The sequence below is a fragment of the Harpia harpyja genome, chromosome 14, assembly GCF_026419915.1.
Source record: "Harpia harpyja isolate bHarHar1 chromosome 14, bHarHar1 primary haplotype, whole genome shotgun sequence".
In the NCBI taxonomy this organism is placed as follows: domain Eukaryota; kingdom Metazoa; phylum Chordata; class Aves; order Accipitriformes; family Accipitridae; genus Harpia; species Harpia harpyja.
Genome location: NC_068953.1, coordinates 38,548,387 through 38,568,300, shown reverse-complemented (window position 1 = coordinate 38,568,300; position 19,914 = coordinate 38,548,387). Strand labels below are relative to the sequence as shown.

Below are 19,914 nucleotides of genomic sequence, written 5' to 3'. Positions count from 1 at the left end.
TATGGCAGCATGTGGCTGCTAGCACTTGGTTTCGTAAGAAAAGTAGGTGGCGAGTATAGGTAGGGTGAAAGTAGAGCTGTCCCCTGTGATAACGTACTGTTTCAGAAGTCACTGTTACCCATTGCACTTAATGGTCTTATGTTGGCCTTTTTGCTTGCTCCCTTGACATCTGCTGTCAGCTTAGCCAAAAATAATTGGGAACTCCCTCAAAGTAAAGAAATGAGTTGAAAGATACTCTGAATTCCCTGCAGCCTGGGAGGAAGCCTGGTGGCTGCCTTTTATGTGGGCATTTAGCAAATCTTTTTACTGGCTGAAATATCCGAAATGAGTCTTAAATGAAGATGTGTGCTTATCTATGTTCTGGAGTGCTTCCTTGAGTGTGCTTGCTGTGGAATATTTAGGTTCAGGGGATGATTCCCTTGTCTGTGCTTGCTTCCCATCACACGTGGAGAAGCCATAATTCTGGGAGAAGTCAGTGCTGTCTTCAGGCTGGTTGTGTGCTGTTGGCATCCCAAAGGTTACAGATGTTGGGGCTTTTCTACCATAACCCTGCATCTCCAAGGGACATCACTTGGCCACAGCAACATCTGTGGAGCATCAGATACCTTGTTAGCTGGCTTAGTAATGGTTCAAAAATTGGAAGGTATTTTTTTTTCAGTCTTAGAGTTGGTGTACCTGGGCACCCCATAGCTGTCAGCCTCCTCTCTCCTTGAGCTGGGCTGCTGACAGGACGCACCACTCTAATTTTTTTTTGTTTTGTTTTGTTTTTTGTTCTAAAGAAAGCAAAGGTTTGGGTGGCTATCTCTATTTTTACCTGGAACAGATTCAAATGCTCAGTTCACTTCTCGCTGACTGGTCAGGTCAGATTTAACTGCTTTGCTGCTCCTGGTAAGTGCTCTCTGGCAGGTTGTGGGAACGGCAGGCAGAGTCAAGCCTACTGGCTGCAGCATCGCAGCATGTTTCCAAGTCTCAGGTTCAAACCTGTGCCTCCGTTGATGGCAGGAGTGCCAGACGAGTGTGAATCACAAAATGGCAAGGCCGTGGGAAGAATGTGCTAACAAGCACCTTCCCTGTGCAATCCGAGTGCTGTAGCGTCAAAAGATGAACGTAACCTAGCTAGTACACCAGTGTCGGATGAACAAAATGGGCAATGTGGTGGCTGTAATCTTGAGTCTGTAGTGGTCAAGGAGGCAGTTCGAGAAGAACGTTGTTTTCTTAAAATGGACTCTCTCCTTTTCTTAATTGCCAGCATCCTGTTGCTGTTTTGGGCTGTTCGGCAGAGGATACCAGGTTTCTTTCGTTTGTGGAGTTTCATACAAGTTGATGGTATCTCAGGGTGGAGCTCTTGTTTTATCTTATTGGCTGAGAATAAGATGGCTTGAAAAGGCAAGCCATCAAATAGTAACCTGCACAGTGCTACAAGTGAACTGTTTTAAATATAGATTGTCCTTGCCCCTGGCTCCGGGTAGAAAGTAACTTTAAGATGACCTGAGAAAAGTAACTTAATTTCAGCCTTTCCCCAGCAGTGTTTGCTTCTCCACCCCTTGTAACCATTCAGTCCCAGATGGTATCTTGACATATTCTGTGTAGATGATGCATACACAGATGAAGTAGTCCTTGTTGCTGTCTGCAACAGCTAATTATTATTGAATTTTATTTAGTAATTTACACCTGCCAATTAGGATCCTTAGTGTCTTCATCTGATGAGCATCTTTTTGCTTTTTGGGGGGAAGTTTACCAAGCAAGTTGGCATACGCATTAAAAGCATAAATGCACACAATTCTTTCTGTTTCTGTTGTTAGTGCTCACCCAGTAATGCAGACTGCTCGCTGATCACTTAATGTTTGCTATACAAGAGGGAGCTAAATTAGTGCCTGTGCATAGCTGGTGTGCATATTCTGGGACTTCTGGGCAGCACCCACATGTGGAAGCAAGCCAAGTGGGAAAATAGGAGGAAAGAAGACTCCATATCATCTTATAACTGTGACCTGTTTGGTGGTGTTGCATTTATTTTATTCATTTGCATGAGTAAAACAAGGGAGAGCCATGCTATGCTCTGTATATACTCCTAAAACAAGGATCAGTTTAAATGGACAGGCAGGACGGAAACATCAGCCACACCTTTCCTTGCTGCTAGGGTTGGGGATTAAAGCCTGGCTTTGAAGGCATGACTAAAGCTGCATTGGCAATGTTCTGTAGTGGTGATGATGCAAAATAAATAGTAGCGTCTCAGGTTTGGTGTGGGGGATGAGAGATATGATAAGCTGCACAGCACCAAGAAGGGCAAAATGATCGAGTGAATCCAGGTGATAAAATGATCCAATGTCTTATGTTCTTTGTCATTGCAGTACTTTACTGGCCTAGAGTGTGGACACAAGTTCTGTATGCAGTGCTGGAGTGAATATTTAACTACCAAAATAATGGAGGAAGGCATGGGACAGGTAAAATGTCAACTCAGCTACCTCATGACTTATTTTTGGAAATTCTGTGTATTGGAGAGGGTGGGGAAAGAAAGGCAAGAATTCTTTCCCCACTAAAGTTTAAAAAAAACAAAAGAACAACAAAGAAAACCCAAGCCCTTAAGCTTTGGGGGCTGCAGTCTTTGCCATGGGTGAAGCTGGAGGGAACTACATGGAGTTAGTGCAGGCATCTTTGCTCTGAGTGGGAGGAATCATGCTGTGCACAGTGGCACATCTGGGATGTGATGATAGAGCCAATTACTATTTTCGCTGTGGATTTTAGTGAAGTCTGTTGCCTTGGAATTCTTTGTGATGCAAAAAATAGGATAAACACTGTTGCTTTTATGAACTTTTTGGTTTTTTCAGACCATTTCATGCCCTGCTCATGGCTGTGATATCTTAGTCGATGACAATACAGTTATGTAAGTATGATGAGTTGCTACCTCTTGGCTTTCCTCTCCTTTTTCCATTTTGTTACTCATGTGCTATCCAAATATACTGGCTTATAAAAAAAAAAAACTGTATAGAGGCTTTAAGGCAGCAGAGAGGTTGGTCTTGAACTGTCTATGTTAATACCAGTATGTCTCTTAGCTTCCTGCTTAGCTCTGAAAAACCCGTGCCACAGTACTTGGAGGAAAGACTCCTTGACCAAATTGGTCAGCATGACATCAGAATAAACACCAGGCAGTCTTTCCAAACCCTGTTTAACTGCTCTGTGCATTTTGTTTCCTTTGATTTATGTAGGAATTTAGGACTTCCTACCTAGGTCAACCCACTGGTTCACCAAGTCCCTATAGCTATAGTTAATACGTGAGTCAGAGGAAAGAAGTCCTGTGTATGGTCTGATGAAGGGTGTGGTTTTATGCCCTCTGATAGAAAGCATTTGACCCTCGAACATAAGATTTGATTAAGATTGTATGTTAGTCTGTGTCACTTTGCTTATTAAGTTGTCCAGCTGTAGGATGACTGCTTGTACATGGTGAAGCGGTGAATTCCAAGAGCTTCCTTCTCTTTTATATTGGGTGATGTTATTGCATGAGTAATATCCTTCATAATTCTAAACCTTGATTAAGTTCATTTTAATTCTTCATGCTAAAAAGCATCTAAATAGAAGCTTATTCTGTTACCTTATTCCTTCCTTCCTGAAGTCTGACTCACTCATTGATATTAATTTGCTGGTTTTTATATCAATTGCTTTCAGACTAGTGATTTCCCATATCCCTCTGCGTTAGTGGCTCTATGTTAGTCATGAAGTGTAGGCTTGATACAAGTGGAAGTAGCTGAAATGTTTTCATGCCCTGTTGAGGGGTGGTTTGTAGAGTTCAGTGGGTGGAAACTGAACTGAAGTTGGCATAGTATCTTGAGTGACTTGATTGAGATTTTTGTTTATTGGAGTCTGAACCCAACTTCTGGTGTCGTACACTCTCAGCAGGAAATTTCTTGAGTGTTTTCTTGATTGAGCAGTTTGAATAAGCTGTTCAAATAGTGCCTGTAAAGTAGACTAGCTGAATTCGTTGGAGGCTGTGGTGGTAGCAGTAGCAAGGAAAGGATGGAAGAAGAGAGCAGCAGTGCTGGCTTTTGTTGCTATGGCATCTGTTGCTATTGCTTGATATTAGTAGTAGGTCTGACTATCCTTATGTTTCACTTCATGGCTTTTATAGCACAGAAAACCATGACACTCGGGTAGATGTGCTCAGTCTTCAACTCACACCATGTGCTGTGGGATTCCTCTTTGCCTAGAAATGGCAGAGAGATCTGGGGCCTATGATAGTAAAATAGCATTTAGTTGGTAAAGCAAACAAGTTCCCTTTTGTCTAAGTAAAACTACAAATGTTTTGTGGAGGTAAAAATCCACCTTTCCTTGATCTCACGGGGGACACTTGGAATGTCTGGGGGAGGGAGGTGCTTTTTTTTGCAAAAGCTTAATGCTTTCCTTTAAAAGCGAAGATGGACAACTGTGGCAATCTTATGTGTGGCAATCTTACGAAATGGCATGAATAAAAATGTAAGCAATCCCAACTGGATTCTGCACCCTCTCCCATGTCCTTAATTATTCTCTTTTTAGGTCTTTTCATTTTTACAAAGTCTCCAGTTCCAGGTTTCCAAGCTACAGGACCCTAAGATTAGTGTGCAATGTATAGAGACGTCAGTTTCTTTATCCATCAGAAAATCAAAGTAGATAGGCCAAGTTATTAATTTGCTCCCTTCTCAGTACTTGCCCTCTGCAAGGCAGTACATCTCCAAGTTGAATTATCTCCATACGAGTCCAAACTTGGCAATTCAGATGACCTTCCTGGATTTGTGAGTATTTAGCTAGTTTATTGTCCATTTTGCGTGTTACTGTTGAGCTTAAGTAGAAAGGTTGAAGAGAGGGTCCCTTTCAGTTCTTTCAAGACCTTCAAACTGGCTGAAGGTAATCTGTTTCTATCCCCTGTTCACCCTTGCTAATGCTGCTGGTAATTGCTTTAACCTACATGCAAAGTTGTTGATTTCATTAATAAGCAAGGCAGGCTGCCTTTGTTACTGGCGTGTCTAATGGCTGGTGCTCGTGGGTGGCAGCAGTCTGGTAGTAGCCTCTGAAAATCAATGCACTCGCTGGGAATGGATGGATTTTGGGTTCCAGTATGGAAGTCATGTGGAGTGCTGCCTCATTTTTAATCTTCCTTTGCATAGTTGCAAATACCACTGCTGCTGCTGCATCATGTCAGAAGGTAGTAAGGTCTTGAAGTAATTCCTATGGGAGGGTGTTTGACCCCTCACATGATGTGCATTTTTTTTGCTGATTCCACTGATTGGTGTCTTTGAGGAGTTTGTATTATCCAAATGGAATAAAAATGTAAAATTTATGGTCTGACAAAGGATTGCTGCCATCTTTGTGTGAGTTTTTGAGATTGTGTAGTTCTGAACTGAGCTGCCAGAAGAGATCAAGGGTTAAGGTTTTTTTTGCAAGCAGTTTGCATTTCTAACCTGGCTTCTTTGGTGAGGTTCCTTCTTTTACAACTTGGCTCAAGGTACCCCAAAGTATGGTGTAGGGGAACTGGGAATGGGTTTCATCTCTTGATTTGTCTAGTTTCATTTATTGTTTGTCAAAAGACAGTAATGTTCAGAGCAAAGTTCTTGAAGGTCTTGACCTGAGCCGTGCTGTGGAAGTGCTGTTGAACCTAGAGCAGGTGAGGTTGCTAACATGGAGTGATCATAGGCAGTTTGGTAAGCAAAAACGAGCAGATTGCGTATTCTGTGTGCTCTGGTTAGTTATGGCATTGGTCTTTATTTAAATTCCAGTTCCTGATACATAATACAATAAATTTTTTGAAGTGACATTGATTATGTCTAGAAGCCTAGGTATGGAGTAAGAAAGTGAAATTTATAATTCATATTATAAGTTCAAATTGGTTTTTCATTCTTCAGTAAGTTTGACTCCAAAATTGCAGGCTTGCCATGGACATGGGCCTGATGAGATGCTTTGTCAGCTGATTTGTTTTATTTTAGCACTGGGAAGTTGGCTGCCCCGTACTATGTTTATGTAATAACCAGCATGTTGTTTGGTGAGGAGCTCCCCAGACTGCTAAGGGCTAGGATTTATGCAACATCACATCGTCACATGCGCTGTTCTTTAATGAATGTTGGCATGATAACATGCAGGAGTACACTTGATTTTGGCTGCGCCCTGAAATGAATAATCTATTAATTTCAATATTTATACATGATATGGCCTGTATAAAGCTGTATTCCACAGTATGATTTAAAACAGAAATACTGCAAAGTGGGTATTAGTCCAGCTTTATATTTATGCAGAAGACACTTCAGTCATAACTGGAAGACTTATATAAAAGTGCTCAGCAATACATAATTATTTTGAATGTATCTAGGCTGGACAGTCTGCAAATGCCAGCTGGGTTGGTGTGTCCAGGAGAAAAGTGGTAACCATGCTTTTAAAGGATTCCTATCTGTCTAGTTTTATTCTGCTCTCCCCCTTCCGAGCTGACTGACTTAGTCGATGTTGTGTACACCCTCTGTGATGTTGAATTTAAATCAGCTTTGGTTTTGTGGTAAATAGATTAAAAGAACATTAACTTTTAAACTGAAGCTGTAGCATTCCACTGAAACCCAGATAGCATTAGGTCTACCAAAGTTATTAACTGCACAACAGGTGTTCTGGAGCTTTTTAAAGGGATTTGCCACAAGTTCTGCATGTTTAATGTAAATGAACTAATGAAATTGTTTGCTCTGTTTCTTGGGCTCTTCAGGAAAGTCTTTTTAAGTAAAAGTCCCCACACCAAGAGGTTCAGTTCTTTTGAACTGCGTGAGCTTTCTCTATGATTCTGAAGCTAATATTAGAAGTTAAATACTGTATTTGTAGTTTTCATAATAATATAATAAATGGTCTAACAAATAAATAGAGGACAGGTAAGTACAAAAAAGTACCTGCAAGTGTAGGAGGAATCAAAACCATTTGTCTTTCTTAACCTACTGGCTATGTATGGAAAAAATGAGCTTTCTGCTACAATAATTATTCTGTGTTTCTTTCCTTTCCGCAGGCGTCTGATCACAGATTCCAAGGTTAAATTAAAGTACCAGCATTTAATAACCAATAGTTTTGTAGAGGTGAGTTTTTATTTGAAATTTTTAATGGCTTCTAGGTTGCTTTTGTCTCAGTTATGTACCAAACCAGAGAAGTGAGGTTTGTTTGTAGCTGTAGAGCAGGTTTTTTTGTATAGTCTCTCATCAAGTGTGGCTGCAAGTTAGAGGCTTTGCAGGGGTTATTTTAAAGCCCTTTTAGTTACAGGTATAATTGTAGGAAAATCTTAAAAAAAATGCCCAACAAAAGACATAGAGATATAGCAAGCAGCTGTAGTTAGAGAATGCAAGAGTTGTTCAGTCTGTACATTCTAAGGAGCACTTAATGTTTGTAGTTCTTGAATGTTACCTGAGATACTTCAGATTGAAAACTAAGAAATGTTGTAGACAAGAACATGCCTTAAACATTTGCCATTTGAAGTAAAGCTGCAAAATTGCTTTTAGCAAAATACTAATAGCTTTGCAACCTCAAAATCAAAATAAACTTGGAGAAGGGTGCTTTGGAATATTTTTCCACTGTCCCATTTTCCCAGTTGCATGCATTCAGATTCACTGTAAAGCCAATATGTAAGTTGTTACTAGGATCAAGCTTTTGCTCCTTGTTTGAAGTGATGTATGTGGTGGGTTTGGATTTTGGGGGGGGGGGTGGGTTTGGGTGTTTTTTGTTTTTTGTTTTTTTTTTTTAATGCAACACGAGTTAAGCATGTGTTGCAGACTGAAAGACTGACAAAAGCCTAGCAATGCAGACTGGCTGCAGTACAGCAGGAACAGGTGATGAGATGATGTTCAAGGGGTGTGAGAAAGCGGTGCTTGTAAAAACCTAGTGTGCATGGTTTGTGAGCAGTTTCAGAAAGGCTGTTGCAGCAGTGGAGTGGAACAGAGATGGGAGTAGCAAACAACTTGACATGTTTTTTTCAGTGGGAAGCATCATAGCTTCATATTCAAGTATATTCTCTGGGTGAGCAATGAGGTCAGCAGAAGTCTTTATGCTCCTCATCTTTCATAAGAGGCTATTTGACGGTGAAGAGTTGACTATCATATTCGTGCTTTCTTTCAGTAGAAAGAGAGTAAATGCTTAGATTGAGGAGACAGCACTCTTATTGCAGAGGAAGGAGTGTGACCGAAGGTCATGGTTGAAAGGATGAAAAAGGGATGAAGGGCAGGTAGCATCCTTGTGCAGCATCCTTTTTCTATTTTTTTTTTTATTTCATAGTGTAATCGACTGTTAAAATGGTGTCCTGCCCCAGATTGCCACCACGTTGTTAAAGTCCAATATCCTGATGCTAAACCCGTTCGCTGCAAATGTGGACGTCAGTTTTGGTAAGAAAAATCAAGTAAAAGATGTTGATATTGCTTTTTACTTACTACCTTGAAAGTGTATTAGTATGTATTCTGTAAGTCTTTATGTTGGAATGTGGTTTAGATGGTGGGAGAAGCATGAGGTGGGCTTCAAATGGTAAGCCAGCATTAGGTACAGCTGGTTGAAAAGCCCATCACTATGTAGTTGTTGCTCTCTGTGTCTTGGGCCTCCTTTGACATAGAGACAGATCCAGGTTTTGCTGAGAGATGAGTGGTTCTGAGATTAGGTGAGGTTCTTGACTGCAGGCACTGTAGAGAATCAAAATGTATGGAGATAATATACTGCTGATAGAGAAATATACTGCATTGAGTGATTTGAGGGTTGGGAGATCTTTTGACATGTGTAATGTTTCCTTAGGACTGGCCTTGGTCTTTCAGCAGAACAACCCAGAAGAAAACTTCCACAGTGTTAACCTAGTTAAACAATCATCTGCCTTATTTGCTTATTTTCCCCTTTCTTTCACTTACAGCTTTAACTGTGGTGAAAACTGGCATGATCCTGTTAAATGCAAGGTGAGCATGTCAAAGATCTTTTCTAAATGCATGACTTTGCACATAAATTGACTAAACTTTTTCAAGACGTAGAAATGAAGCACAAGCTTTGTGGCTGTTCGCATCAAGTAGCATAGTAGTTCACCTGTTTAGATCATAGTGTGAGAAGAATTGGTGAAATCATACTGGATGCCTTTAGGATGCCTCAAAGTTGGACCTTGTGAAGGAACAGTGCCTCAGCCAGATGGGGAAATGTCTGGAGGGAGGAAGCTGTTACAGCTGTGACCCTCTGAAGAGGAATGAAGGTGCTTCAGGAGTGATGCTTCACTTGACAACAAGCATCCTGTACTAGGTGTTTCTATAGGTGTTTGGTGCTTTGGCAGGCTTGTGATTCGTCGTACTGAAGGAATTAATTTGGTCCTGGGACCTGCTGCTGTTGAGTGAACTCTAGACCATTTTGTGGAGCTATTGAAAGCTGCAATCCAGCCTGGGATCCTGTGGTCTGTGCAGAGCTCACGGACAGCCATGTTTCATGCCTTGGGGACAGAGAAGTCTGTGTTCCTAGTAATAAATGCAAGAAAAGCTTCCTTGGGGAGAGGGGAGGGAAACTTCACCAAAGGTTTAGCATGGTTTAGCTGGCCTTTCTGGGCTAGATGTGGTCAGCTTATTATCTAATGGGGTGCAAGCAGTCTTTTGCTTTTCTTACTTGCATTCATTTGATAAAGCCATGTTCTCAGCAAGGTTTGGTTTTTAAAAAAAAAAAAAAAAGACAGCATAAGGTGAGCATTGCAAGCCTGAGGAAGAACTTGGCTTGATGTAAAGCTAGGCATCACAGAGGGCCTGACTGCAGTTTTGGCAGATCACTGTTACAACATCCTTATTATTTTAGAGTCCCATGTGAAGTCTGTGTTGATTGAACTTAAGAACTGCAAACTCATTGCTGAAGTCTTTGTGCTGAGTGATCATGCTCGCTGGATCAGGATGGTGCTGGAGGAAGTGTCTGCAACTAAATTAGTTGCTGTTTGCACTGCTTTCCAGCACCAACATTCCTCGCACCACCCCCCCCCCCCCCCATATTCCGATGTGGTTGTGTGTACCTTACCTTAATGTAAGCAGCTGTCTTGGGAAGATATACAGTTCTTCTATTTAAATGTAACTCTCTTCTTCATTTTCTAACAGTGGTTAAAGAAATGGATTAAGAAGTGTGATGATGACAGTGAAACTTCTAATTGGATTGCAGCAAACACAAAGGTGAGGGTTTTTCTCATATTTTATATAGACTTATCAGATGAAAAGGAGGACAGCCTGATTGCTCTGTACTAGGATTATTTTTTCTGTTGGCATGTCATTAGTTAAGAGCAAGCCTTAAAATCCACAGTGCACTGAAGTACTCTTGTTTGAAGAGCAAATAGGTGTTACTGCCTCAAATCAGGTGAAGTTCTTCATGTTAAGTGGAGTTTGGTCTTGTAAGAAAGAGTTAATTGGAGACCAAAAGGAAGCTCAAGTTTTAAGTCTTTGGGCTCCTGTCTGGCACTGATGGCTTTCCTAAGCAAGTCTGTGCCTCACTCCAAGTGTGTGAAACACGCTAATACCACCTGTGGCTTGGTTTGGCTGTGATAATTTACATCTGCCTTTAAATCCCCTGGGTTGGCCTCTTGAGTTGTTCATTTCCGCTGGGCAGGATTCCAGATAGAGACTGGCAGAACAGCTGTTAAGATTTTAGCATGTAAATGTCTTCGTTCTAGCTAGCCCAACTTTGCTGGAAACTTCAGCATTCATTCTGTTTGGGACGAATTAAAACAAAAGTTGGCATGGTGGCAAGAAAACAAAAGCAGCAGATGCCATGGGGGGGGGGGGGGGGGGCGGGATTAGGAGCAGACCTGGGTCTCAGGACTGCTGAGCCGGGAGGGTGGAAGAAGGTGGGGAGGGTGTGAGGAAATGGCTGCTTTGTTTTCTTAGCTCTGTTGTGTAACTGGTTAATGGTATTGTTTGCAGCAGTGGCTGCTTCTTTCTGGGGCTGGCTGCGTGTTTTTCATTGAACTGGAATGTTGCGTTATGGTGAAAGCAGAAACACCCATCATGCTCAAATGTACAGTTCAAAACAGGCTGAAATTGTGCAGTCTCGGCTGCTTCTTTCTGTTTTGTGGGCTGAGACTTGTGTGGTCCCTGCTTGGAGGCTGAACATTGCTCAATAAAGTGAACTTGGCTTTTTCTGAGGTGGGTGTGTTCAAAGATGTATTGTGGCTCAAGAACTGAACCAGATTTGTTCAAACTTTTCTTGGTCTTCAGGTATTGCTTGTATTAAACCTGAGGAAGAGTAGCCAAATAGCTTGGAAAGGGCAGAGTGTAAGCACATGCAAAGCAGCTTTTAGCCTTGGGTATCAAATATTTGGGATGTCAGAATGGCCACAGCCCTATTTTGCCTGTGACATAGCCCTCGGGACCCAGACGAGGAGCTGCTGCTGCCCCTCAGGTGTGTGATCTTGGTCATGGCCTTAGGGCTCCCCATCTTCTACCTGCCCCTACCTTGGCATGTGCTGCTAAAGACCAGCATCTGAGCTCTCCTTGCTGGCTTTTGTTAGGATCAAATGTTAAACTTTCCCTTACTGTATTCTGTGCCCATTAAAAAGGCTAAAATGATACATGAGTATTTGTTATGTAGATCAGGCATGAGTTATGTGCCACTAATGCTGGCTACTGAAAATAGGAAGTTACTTGTCTGTTTTTCAGACAGGAAGATGACTGTTTTTGCAGCTTGCTTGCCTAAAGACTTAAGCATAGACAAAGATTATAAAGTTGGTCCTCCTTTTTTTTTTAACCAGGATCTAGACTTTGTCAGGTAGGAGCCATGCTAGTGGTTGGGCTAAAGCATAGCTCAGACTGTCAGAAATAGTATTGAATGGCTGGAGTAAGAAGATTTTTTTTGTGGGAAACACCCACACAGAGGATGGTGAGGAGGGGAAATGAGTATGGCCAAGCCATGCTAGCATCAGCCCAGCTTATCTGTTAGTTCCTGTAGTCTGGTGTCAGCAGCAGAAGAGCTGTTGTCCTTGAACATCACAGTCTAAGCTACTTCCTCTAACACTGTACAAGATGCTCCTACAGCAAGAAAATACTTTGGAGCCCAGGCTGTACAGCAGCAACAGGAAGAAAAATAACATCAGGATAATTACACCAGACATTTGAACAAGCCAACTGTCCTGCAGTCTTATGGTATCCGTATCAATTGAATTAACTGAAGGACAATATTGCAATTCTTCTCTCTCCAAACTGACGCTAGACTCAATTGAGGGGAAGGTTGGCAGGAAACGTAACCCACCCCTCGTAATGATCTCTGCCTTCTTGCGGGCAGCAAGATGTGGAAGGTGGTAATTTCACACTGCTATAATGATGAAGCACGAGCAGTGCTGGCTGCTGGAACATGTGCAATCGGAGCTTCGCAGCCTCCAGAGAACCGGATCAGCCCGGAGCCACGGGGCTGCCAGCCACCACCACCTCTTGCCTGAACTGCCTGCTGGCCCTTGGCCAAAGGCACGGAGAAACCCAAGTGCCTGTCTGACAGTGGCACAGTCCTGCTGCTGTTCAGAGAGGAACCAGGTAAAATCCTTTCCTGCTGTAGCATGAGGTTGTAGCGATACACTGGGATAGGAATCGCACAGTTGGAGTGTGCATACATCTATCCTTACCCTGTCTCTGTACTATTTCTAGCAGGAAAATAGGGCAGTTGTGTTTGTGGAGGGATATCTTGTGCCTTCACAGCTGTTTGCTTCAGTGACTGCAAGTCAGAGCCCAAATTCTGTGTTGAATTTCTTCATTTTGAAGAACCTAGACAGGAATCAGATCAGGTACCATCAGATGCAAAAATCCCCATTTTCAGTGGGGGAAAAACTCTCCAAGTAATTCAGTTGTTACTATGGTCTCCGTTGCTGTTTCTAGCTTTTGAAAAGTGCTTTCTCAAGTCCTCCAAGTGTGATGCTGAGCTGCAGTCCTGTCCCACGTGGTCTCCATTTGGGGAAGAAAACTTCCTGTATTACCAAGATGAAGGTATAAGAGAAAAATACCAGTCCTCCTGGAATGTGGGCTTGAAATCTGGGTAATCCTTTGCAACAGGAGAATGTGAGATGTATTTGTTCCAGCTTGCCCTGGGACACAGAATAGGAAAGGAAAATTAGGCAATTGTTGTATGAGAGAATAGAAAAGTAAAACCCAGCTGAATTGGTTTGTGCTCACAAACTGGAGTTATGTGATGCATTTTTTGATGAATTATGTAGAATGGTCTGAATGAAAAAGAGGAGATTTGAGTAGTGAATTCTGTGGTTTCCTATATAACTTTTTTTTATTTTGCATTCATTTATTTGCGCTTAGGAGACCTGCACTAAAATCTTTCTACTTATACAAAAGGTACAGCCCTTGCAGCAGAGTCTGCTGGAGTAGATGGCCTTTTAGTTAAAATAAGCTACTTTCACGTATGAGTTCAGTTTAACTAAATCAATTTAAATTTGAGATAAGCCAATACAAGTTCTTTATCAAGCCTTTAATTCTCAGTCGTCTTGTGGAGAAGGGTTGAATAGTCAAGGTTTTGCACATTTCTTTCTTTTTCAGGTTGTTGTACAAACTTGGTTCTTAAATAGCTCTTTTCTTGAATTAAACTAGGCAGGTTTTAGGTATTTGGTTTGTGTGGCTTTGGGAATAAAGAAACCACATAGATCCATTACTTTTTTTAAGTGGACATTCAAAGGAGTAAGAAATATAGAAAACTTGGGTGTTTGCATTTATTTTGACCTCTTAAGGTGTATCAAGGCTGTCTGAAAGGAGCCTAAAAGGAGGAGGGGAAACCTGTTTCAAACCTGAGTTTCAGTGATTGTAATCTTTCTTCATCTTAAAATACTAAAGGAAGAAGAACAAAGATGCTAACGGTGCCGGTCTTCACCCAAGGCACTGTTCGTTTTTTGTTTGGTTTTTTTTTTGTGTGTGTTGAAGTTAAATTAGTGTTAATGAAAGTTGTTCATCTGATACTAAAAATGCCCCTGCCTTAAAGCTTTTGGCTCCTGGCATGTCACCATCTCATTATCTTCTGGGCTAGACAGGGCTTGAATGCCTGATGTATAAAACAGGCAGATTTTCTCTCTCCAAAAAAGCTATTGGCCATTTTTCTCCTCTAAGTGAGATAAAATGGCACAAACCCAGTTCTGTTCCTTTTCAGGTCACTCTGAACATGCGCTCCCTCTGTACATTCTGGAAGTCCTACATTTGTTCTAACGTGTGGAAATTCTGGCAGCCCGCTAGATGCTCCCTGGGCACCAGCATTGAACTTTGGTCTTTCATTTCTCACCAGTGCAGTTTCGTGCCAGAGCTGTGAACAGCATCTTTCCTAAGATGTCAAAGTGCCATCTTTTCCTTTCAGATGAGCAAATGTTTAAAATACCCTGCTTTCCTCAATGACTCTAGGTGTTGTCATGGTGTACTATTTTGTGCTAACTGTAATTAAGTTCAGCATTTTTTTAATTGAAATGCATTAAGAAATCCCTGTGGTGTTTGAAGGTTGGTTTTTTGTTTGTTTGTTTGTTTTTTAAAATAGGATGGGTTATAGGTGAAGGCGTTGCTGTGAACGTGGCTGGGAGGCTGATGTACACCAGTTGCCTCGGAGTTCTGGAGAGGACTAATCTGTTTCACCTGCCCTGAAATACAAAATAAGTTTCTGTTTAGCCTCCTGTTCATAAAACGGCAGCTGAGGTTTATGGTGTTTTATGTACGTGCAGCCTTTTATGACAAAATAGTTACTGTTCTCCTTTTGCCAGGTTTGCCTGGGCTTTTGTTTCAAAGTGCAGCAAGTAAGCACAACGCAGACTTGTTTAGAGTGGAACAATGTTAATGAGGTCACCCCTGCATCATGGCATGACAGATAACGTGCAGAATAATCTACTGGTTTAGTGATTTGATTTGCTGGCTATTATGTTGTTACGTAGCTGTAATTCTCAATAAGATCTTCCTTCCTATCCTCCTTAATCTATAAATCTCTCGCACTCACTGCATTGGTGGCTTGTAGTTGCTGCTTTTTTCTTTCCGCTGGTGTTCAGCATTTCTTTAGTATGTTCTTCTCATGGCTTTTCCTTAATTTTTAATAATATTCAACTTCTACACTTTTACACAACTTCATGGATCTGTATAGTTTACTGTGTAATCTGTCTTCCTTGTGCTTTGCTTGACAGGCATATAGAGGCTTGAAAAGGATGGCATTCTCTGTAATAAAAGGGCTGTAATTAGGGTCTTTTTGTTCTAGTTTGCATCACAGGGCTAGAAGCCCTAAGCACCGTGCAGTATAGAGGCACTGAAGAGCTTGGTCTCATTGTCAAAGGCAGGAGAGCAGAATTTTAGTGCTCCTAATTGAGCCTAGCTGTGGATGAGGATGGCCTCGCATGCTGGTGGTGTGGACATGCCCCACTGTGCCTCTCCAGCTTGGCAGGTCATCTGGGAACTGTTTCCCTCTTCTTCCAGTTGTGGGATTTTCCTAAGCAGGGTGATCACTGCAGCTGTTTGTTGGATTAGCTATCTCTTCCACTGCGGCATGCAGATGTCAGCATCTCATCAGATGAGATGTGTTTGGAAGAAACTGCACAGCTCTGCGACCACCATCTTCTCTTGAAAAAACATTCATCGTTGTGCGCTCCAGGGTCAGCGTTTGAGTGACAGGGGAGATGTGTCATGTTGTGGCAGGGGTGCAGTGCCACTGTTCGTACATACTAGCAAAGCGCACCATGGCTGATGAACAAATTGAGCAGGGATCCTCACAGTTGTGAAGGGTGTTGATAGGATAAACCTAAATTTGGGTCCTGAGGTGTTGGTGCAGGATTGGAAGAGGGAGGAGGGCTGCCTGGAAAAGGAAAATAGATACTGCACTGGGTACTGTGCTCAAAGGAGAGACCGTTTTTGACTCTGAAGTTCACAGAACTGCATCGACTGACTCATTGGGAACAAGCTTACGTGGCTGAGTATCCATCCTATGGACAGCCCAAGAGGACATCTTGAGGTTGTCCCTCTGAGAGGGCCAGCAAGGGAGTTACTGTGCTTCATTTACTCTGTAGTACAGTTACTCTGTTTGTAGGACGAACACAGGTGATGGGGATGAAAGCAGGTCTGGAAAAATCCCCTTATGTGCTTGCTTGCTGCTTGAACCTATTGGAGTAACAACCAGCCCCAAAAAACCTGAACCAAAACAAACAAGCAGCCAGCTAGCATGCAGTGTACTGACAGAGCATGAGGATGGGAGGAGAGGTGCGACTGCCGAAAGAAACATTCCTCAAATTACTGGAGTAGTTCCCCAAATCTGAGGAATCTTTTTACTTGGACGACAAGCTTGGTCTTCTGGTTAGAAACTGAGCTTTGTCCTCTTATTCAGGCCAAGCCCTGGTTGTGACCTGTTGATGGTATGGGAACACTGCCCTTCTTGGCTGAACAGGAGAGCAGCGCTCTCCAAACAGGTGCTGTAATAGCATCTCCTTTCAAAGGAATGGCTTAGGAAAACCTTGCTGGTTGTGTGAGGTGTTGCTTGTTTCTGCCCAGTCCTTAACCCTTCCCCTTCAGGATCAGGCGGTAGGTCCAAAGCAGGACTTTGACGAGGAAGAAATGATGGCAGTACTCAAAGTGGAGTGCTCTGCCATTTCTGTGGAGACCAGAATCATGACATGATCTAGGTTGGAAGGGAATGTCATCTTGTTTGACCCCCAGCTCGAAGCAAGGTTAACCTAAAAGTTAGGGCAGGCTGCTGTAATGAGCCTTATTTTTCATTAGTGCTCAGGTCTACAAAGTTGCAATCATCAAGAAGCAAAACTAGCTGAAAGCGCTTTAATTATGTTGTCCGAAAAGAAGTTGCAGTCCCTCGTGTCTTCCTCCCCCTTGTGTCTTTTCCCTTGTAACCTGCTTTGCCTTACTGCGAACTTCCCTCCCTGCAGTGGGAAGCGCCACGTCTGACATCTGGAGACTACATTGGTCTTTTGCACCTTCTGAGCTATCTTCTGAGTACTACTTGGTGTGCAAATTCTCCTGTCTCTTAAAATACAAATAGGGAAATTCATATGAAAATGTAGTACTAGTTGGGACACTTGGAGTAGATGTACAAGAATGTGTTGGATTGTGTCCTACATAAAGGTAGCAGCTATAGACTGAACATGTTGTTTTCTTCCTTTATTGAGAGTTTGTCTGAATGGCAGAATAGGAAATGGTTGCTCTGGTTAGCAAACAGCAAAGACGTGCTCCTAACTGGGGAGGGGATTTTACATGCTTCTGATCCAAACACTGCAGCTGATTGTACATGAGTGTGCATTATTTGTTTGGGTATGTTTGTTATTGCCTTGTAGATAAAACTGGCTTCTGCAAAAACTTCATAAATACTGGTGTGGTTGTATGATGAGCTGGACTGAGGAACTGATCCAGAATAAAATGCTTTTGTTTTATTTTGGGGGCTTTTTGCTTTGTACTTGCTGCTTGATTTTAACCTGATGCATTCCTTGGCCCAGCTCTTGTGCAGCTGCATTGTGTCCTGGCATAAGAGAAGTGCCACGGGGACAGGAACAAGTGGCAGAAGAGGGTTGGACCGGTTTCCTTTGCTCGTAGAGGCAGCTTAGTATATTCTTGCAACCTTGGCTTTGTGTACTTATTGGGATACTACAGAAATAATCCTTTATGCTCTACATGAGTTGAATATCGTTTTAGGAATGGCCATTTGCTGCTGATGTATGAAAATATCAGTGTTATTAAAAAAAAACCCTATTCCCCAAAGATTCTCCTCTGCAGTGCTACTTTTTGATGTTCTTGTATTTGTCAAAGGCCTCACACCTGAAAGGGAAGCCCCATGTGGGCTTTTGTAGAAAAGACTTCAGTGAGGTGTCACACGAAGGGGGGGTGGGAAAGGGACCTGATGGGAAATGTGGAAATGCCCCAGGAGGAGAAGTGTCTTTTTAGCTGACAGAAGCTTCTTTGAAGCATGCTAGATACTTGCTGCACGTTTTCAGATACTTTTTGGATGGCATTTTACAACTGCAGGTGTCTTGGATTGATAGCAGCATGATATCAGCTCACCGTTAAGCTTTTTTCAGTTTGAGTGCTGAAGTGGACCAAACACTTAATGGTGAGGAAAGCCAGATGCTTTCCCCTGGGCTGTTACAGACCATCACTACTGCTGTGATTTTGGAGAAAGTAATGAAATTACCCATCCAGTGTACCACTGTGATAGCAGCATAGGTAAAATGTGTTATTCCTTAGGGTTTTTTGCTATCTAACTGCTCCGATTTTGGAAATAATTTTAAGGCCTGACTTGGAAGAGGATCTTGATGATCAAAGGGAAGAAGTAAATCATGCATTTCACTTGACATGCTATCTCTTACTGCCACGGGAACCCTTCTAACTTCACAAGACTGTTGTGGGTTCTGTGCTTTCCCTGCTAACAGTGCTCTCTGTCCGGTGAATAGGAATGCCCAAAATGCCACGTCACCATCGAGAAGGACGGGGGCTGCAACCATATGGTCTGTCGGAACCAGAACTGCAAAGCGGAGTTCTGCTGGGTGTGTCTGGGCCCCTGGGAGCCCCACGGATCTGCCTGGTGAGTTCAGGAGTGTGCCTTGCTGGAAGGCAAGGAAGCCGTGATGCAAACAGCATCTATTTGGACTCAAATATGTGGAATCGGTGTCCCTGTTACAGGTACAACTGTAATCGCTACAATGAGGATGATGCAAAGGCAGCAAGGGATGCACAGGAGGTGAGTCCATAACCTTTGGTGATAAGGGAGATCACCAACCCTGTGGCTTGCTTTCTGTAAACCTATAAATCTGCTCTGAAGAATTTCCTGGATTTGGGACAAGTTCCCCCGCAGCTTTGGACTCTCGCTTCATGCCAGGAAACAAAACGAAACAAAAAACCCCAAAAATGTTCAAAGCCACTTTAACCCAATTTAAAGAACATGTTAACTCAGTTGTCTGTCACGCTGCCTTGCCTGTTTTCTAGCAGCTCTTCACATGAAGTCATCGTAATGCTGTTGGTCTGAGACAACAATCCTCATGTGCTTTGTAAAATGCTCTTTACTACAAAGTTCTTAATGTGAATTCTGAGGTATTTAAACACAGCAGACCTTTTGAATGTAAATAAAATAGACTGCTGTTGTTCCAATAACTGTACTTGGAGGCTTGACATAGAAGAAATTGCGGGTAAAGTTGCAACTGCATTAAACTGTTTTGTGAATATGGATAGAGCCAAAATCTCTTTAATGGGGAGGGATTGCATGCTGTGTGCTGCAGCTTGCAGAAATCCATTTCCTGCATCTCTGTTGAATTACTGTTACAGCCAAGAACCGAAGTATTTCCTGCAGCCCCTCCTCCTGCAGATAGGGGTGACTTTGGCTGATATGTGCTACCTTTGTACATCCACAGCATACAACTTTATGCCCATGTTGTCATTTTTTTACAACTGATCTGTCAGTGAGAAGAAAATAAGATTAGTGGCTGTACATTTAGTCATCTTGGTTCTCTTGTACTACTTAGCACATGGTGTCTTTCTCCTGCTCTATAATCAGTGTGGCCTAGGCAACCTAAGGTTGCCCCCTTAACACAAGCACAGTAATTGCTTAATTAGAATTCCTTATTAGCAAAAAAAAAAAAAAAAAATCTGTTTCTCACTGTTTGTCATGATACTGGAAGCATTTAAGTCCTGTAGCTTGAATTGAGAGGCTGAAATCGGAGACTGATCAGGCTTTAGCAATAGGGTTCTAAAAACTTTCAAGCTTGGGAGTGAGGATGTCGCAGCTGTGCTAGGAAGTCCCCTGCATGACAGTGAGCTGCCGTGGGTCTGGCCTCTCGTTTCCACACAATGTCAGGGTTAACAGTGCCGCACAAAGCGGCGCCATTTAAGTCTGGCCAACATGAGAGGAGAGGAAGCACCTTTGGAAAGGAAGCTCGTTCTCAGGGTCAGGAAGAACCTTATGAAGGGTTTGCTTCTCTTGCAGACATTACTTTGTTTTAACTATTTGTTTTCTTTTTCC

The 19,914-nt window shown here is 42.4% G+C and overlaps 1 protein-coding gene across 6 annotated transcripts in view; it reads left to right on the top strand.

Moving 5' to 3' along the window:
- The window catches only part of ARIH1 (ariadne RBR E3 ubiquitin protein ligase 1), a 63,036-nt gene that overhangs the window by 37,312 nt on the left and 5,810 nt on the right, over nt 1-19,914 (top strand). For 2 of the 6 annotated variants that reach the window (XM_052809070.1, XM_052809075.1), the window contains exons 4-12: nt 2,349-2,441; nt 2,826-2,881; nt 6,998-7,064; nt 8,251-8,357; nt 8,867-8,909; nt 10,068-10,139; nt 12,825-12,932; nt 18,353-18,483; nt 18,582-18,640. In XM_052809070.1, the coding sequence (XP_052665030.1) occupies nt 2,349-2,441; nt 2,826-2,881; nt 6,998-7,064; nt 8,251-8,357; nt 8,867-8,909; nt 10,068-10,139; nt 12,825-12,932; nt 18,353-18,483; nt 18,582-18,640 (736 nt within the window). The remainder of the gene's footprint in view (nt 1-2,348; nt 2,442-2,825; nt 2,882-6,997; nt 7,065-8,250; nt 8,358-8,866; nt 8,910-10,067; nt 10,140-12,824; nt 12,933-18,352; nt 18,484-18,581; nt 18,641-19,914) is intronic. The other 4 variants (XM_052809071.1, XM_052809072.1, XM_052809073.1 and 1 more) reach the window with 4 other exon arrangements.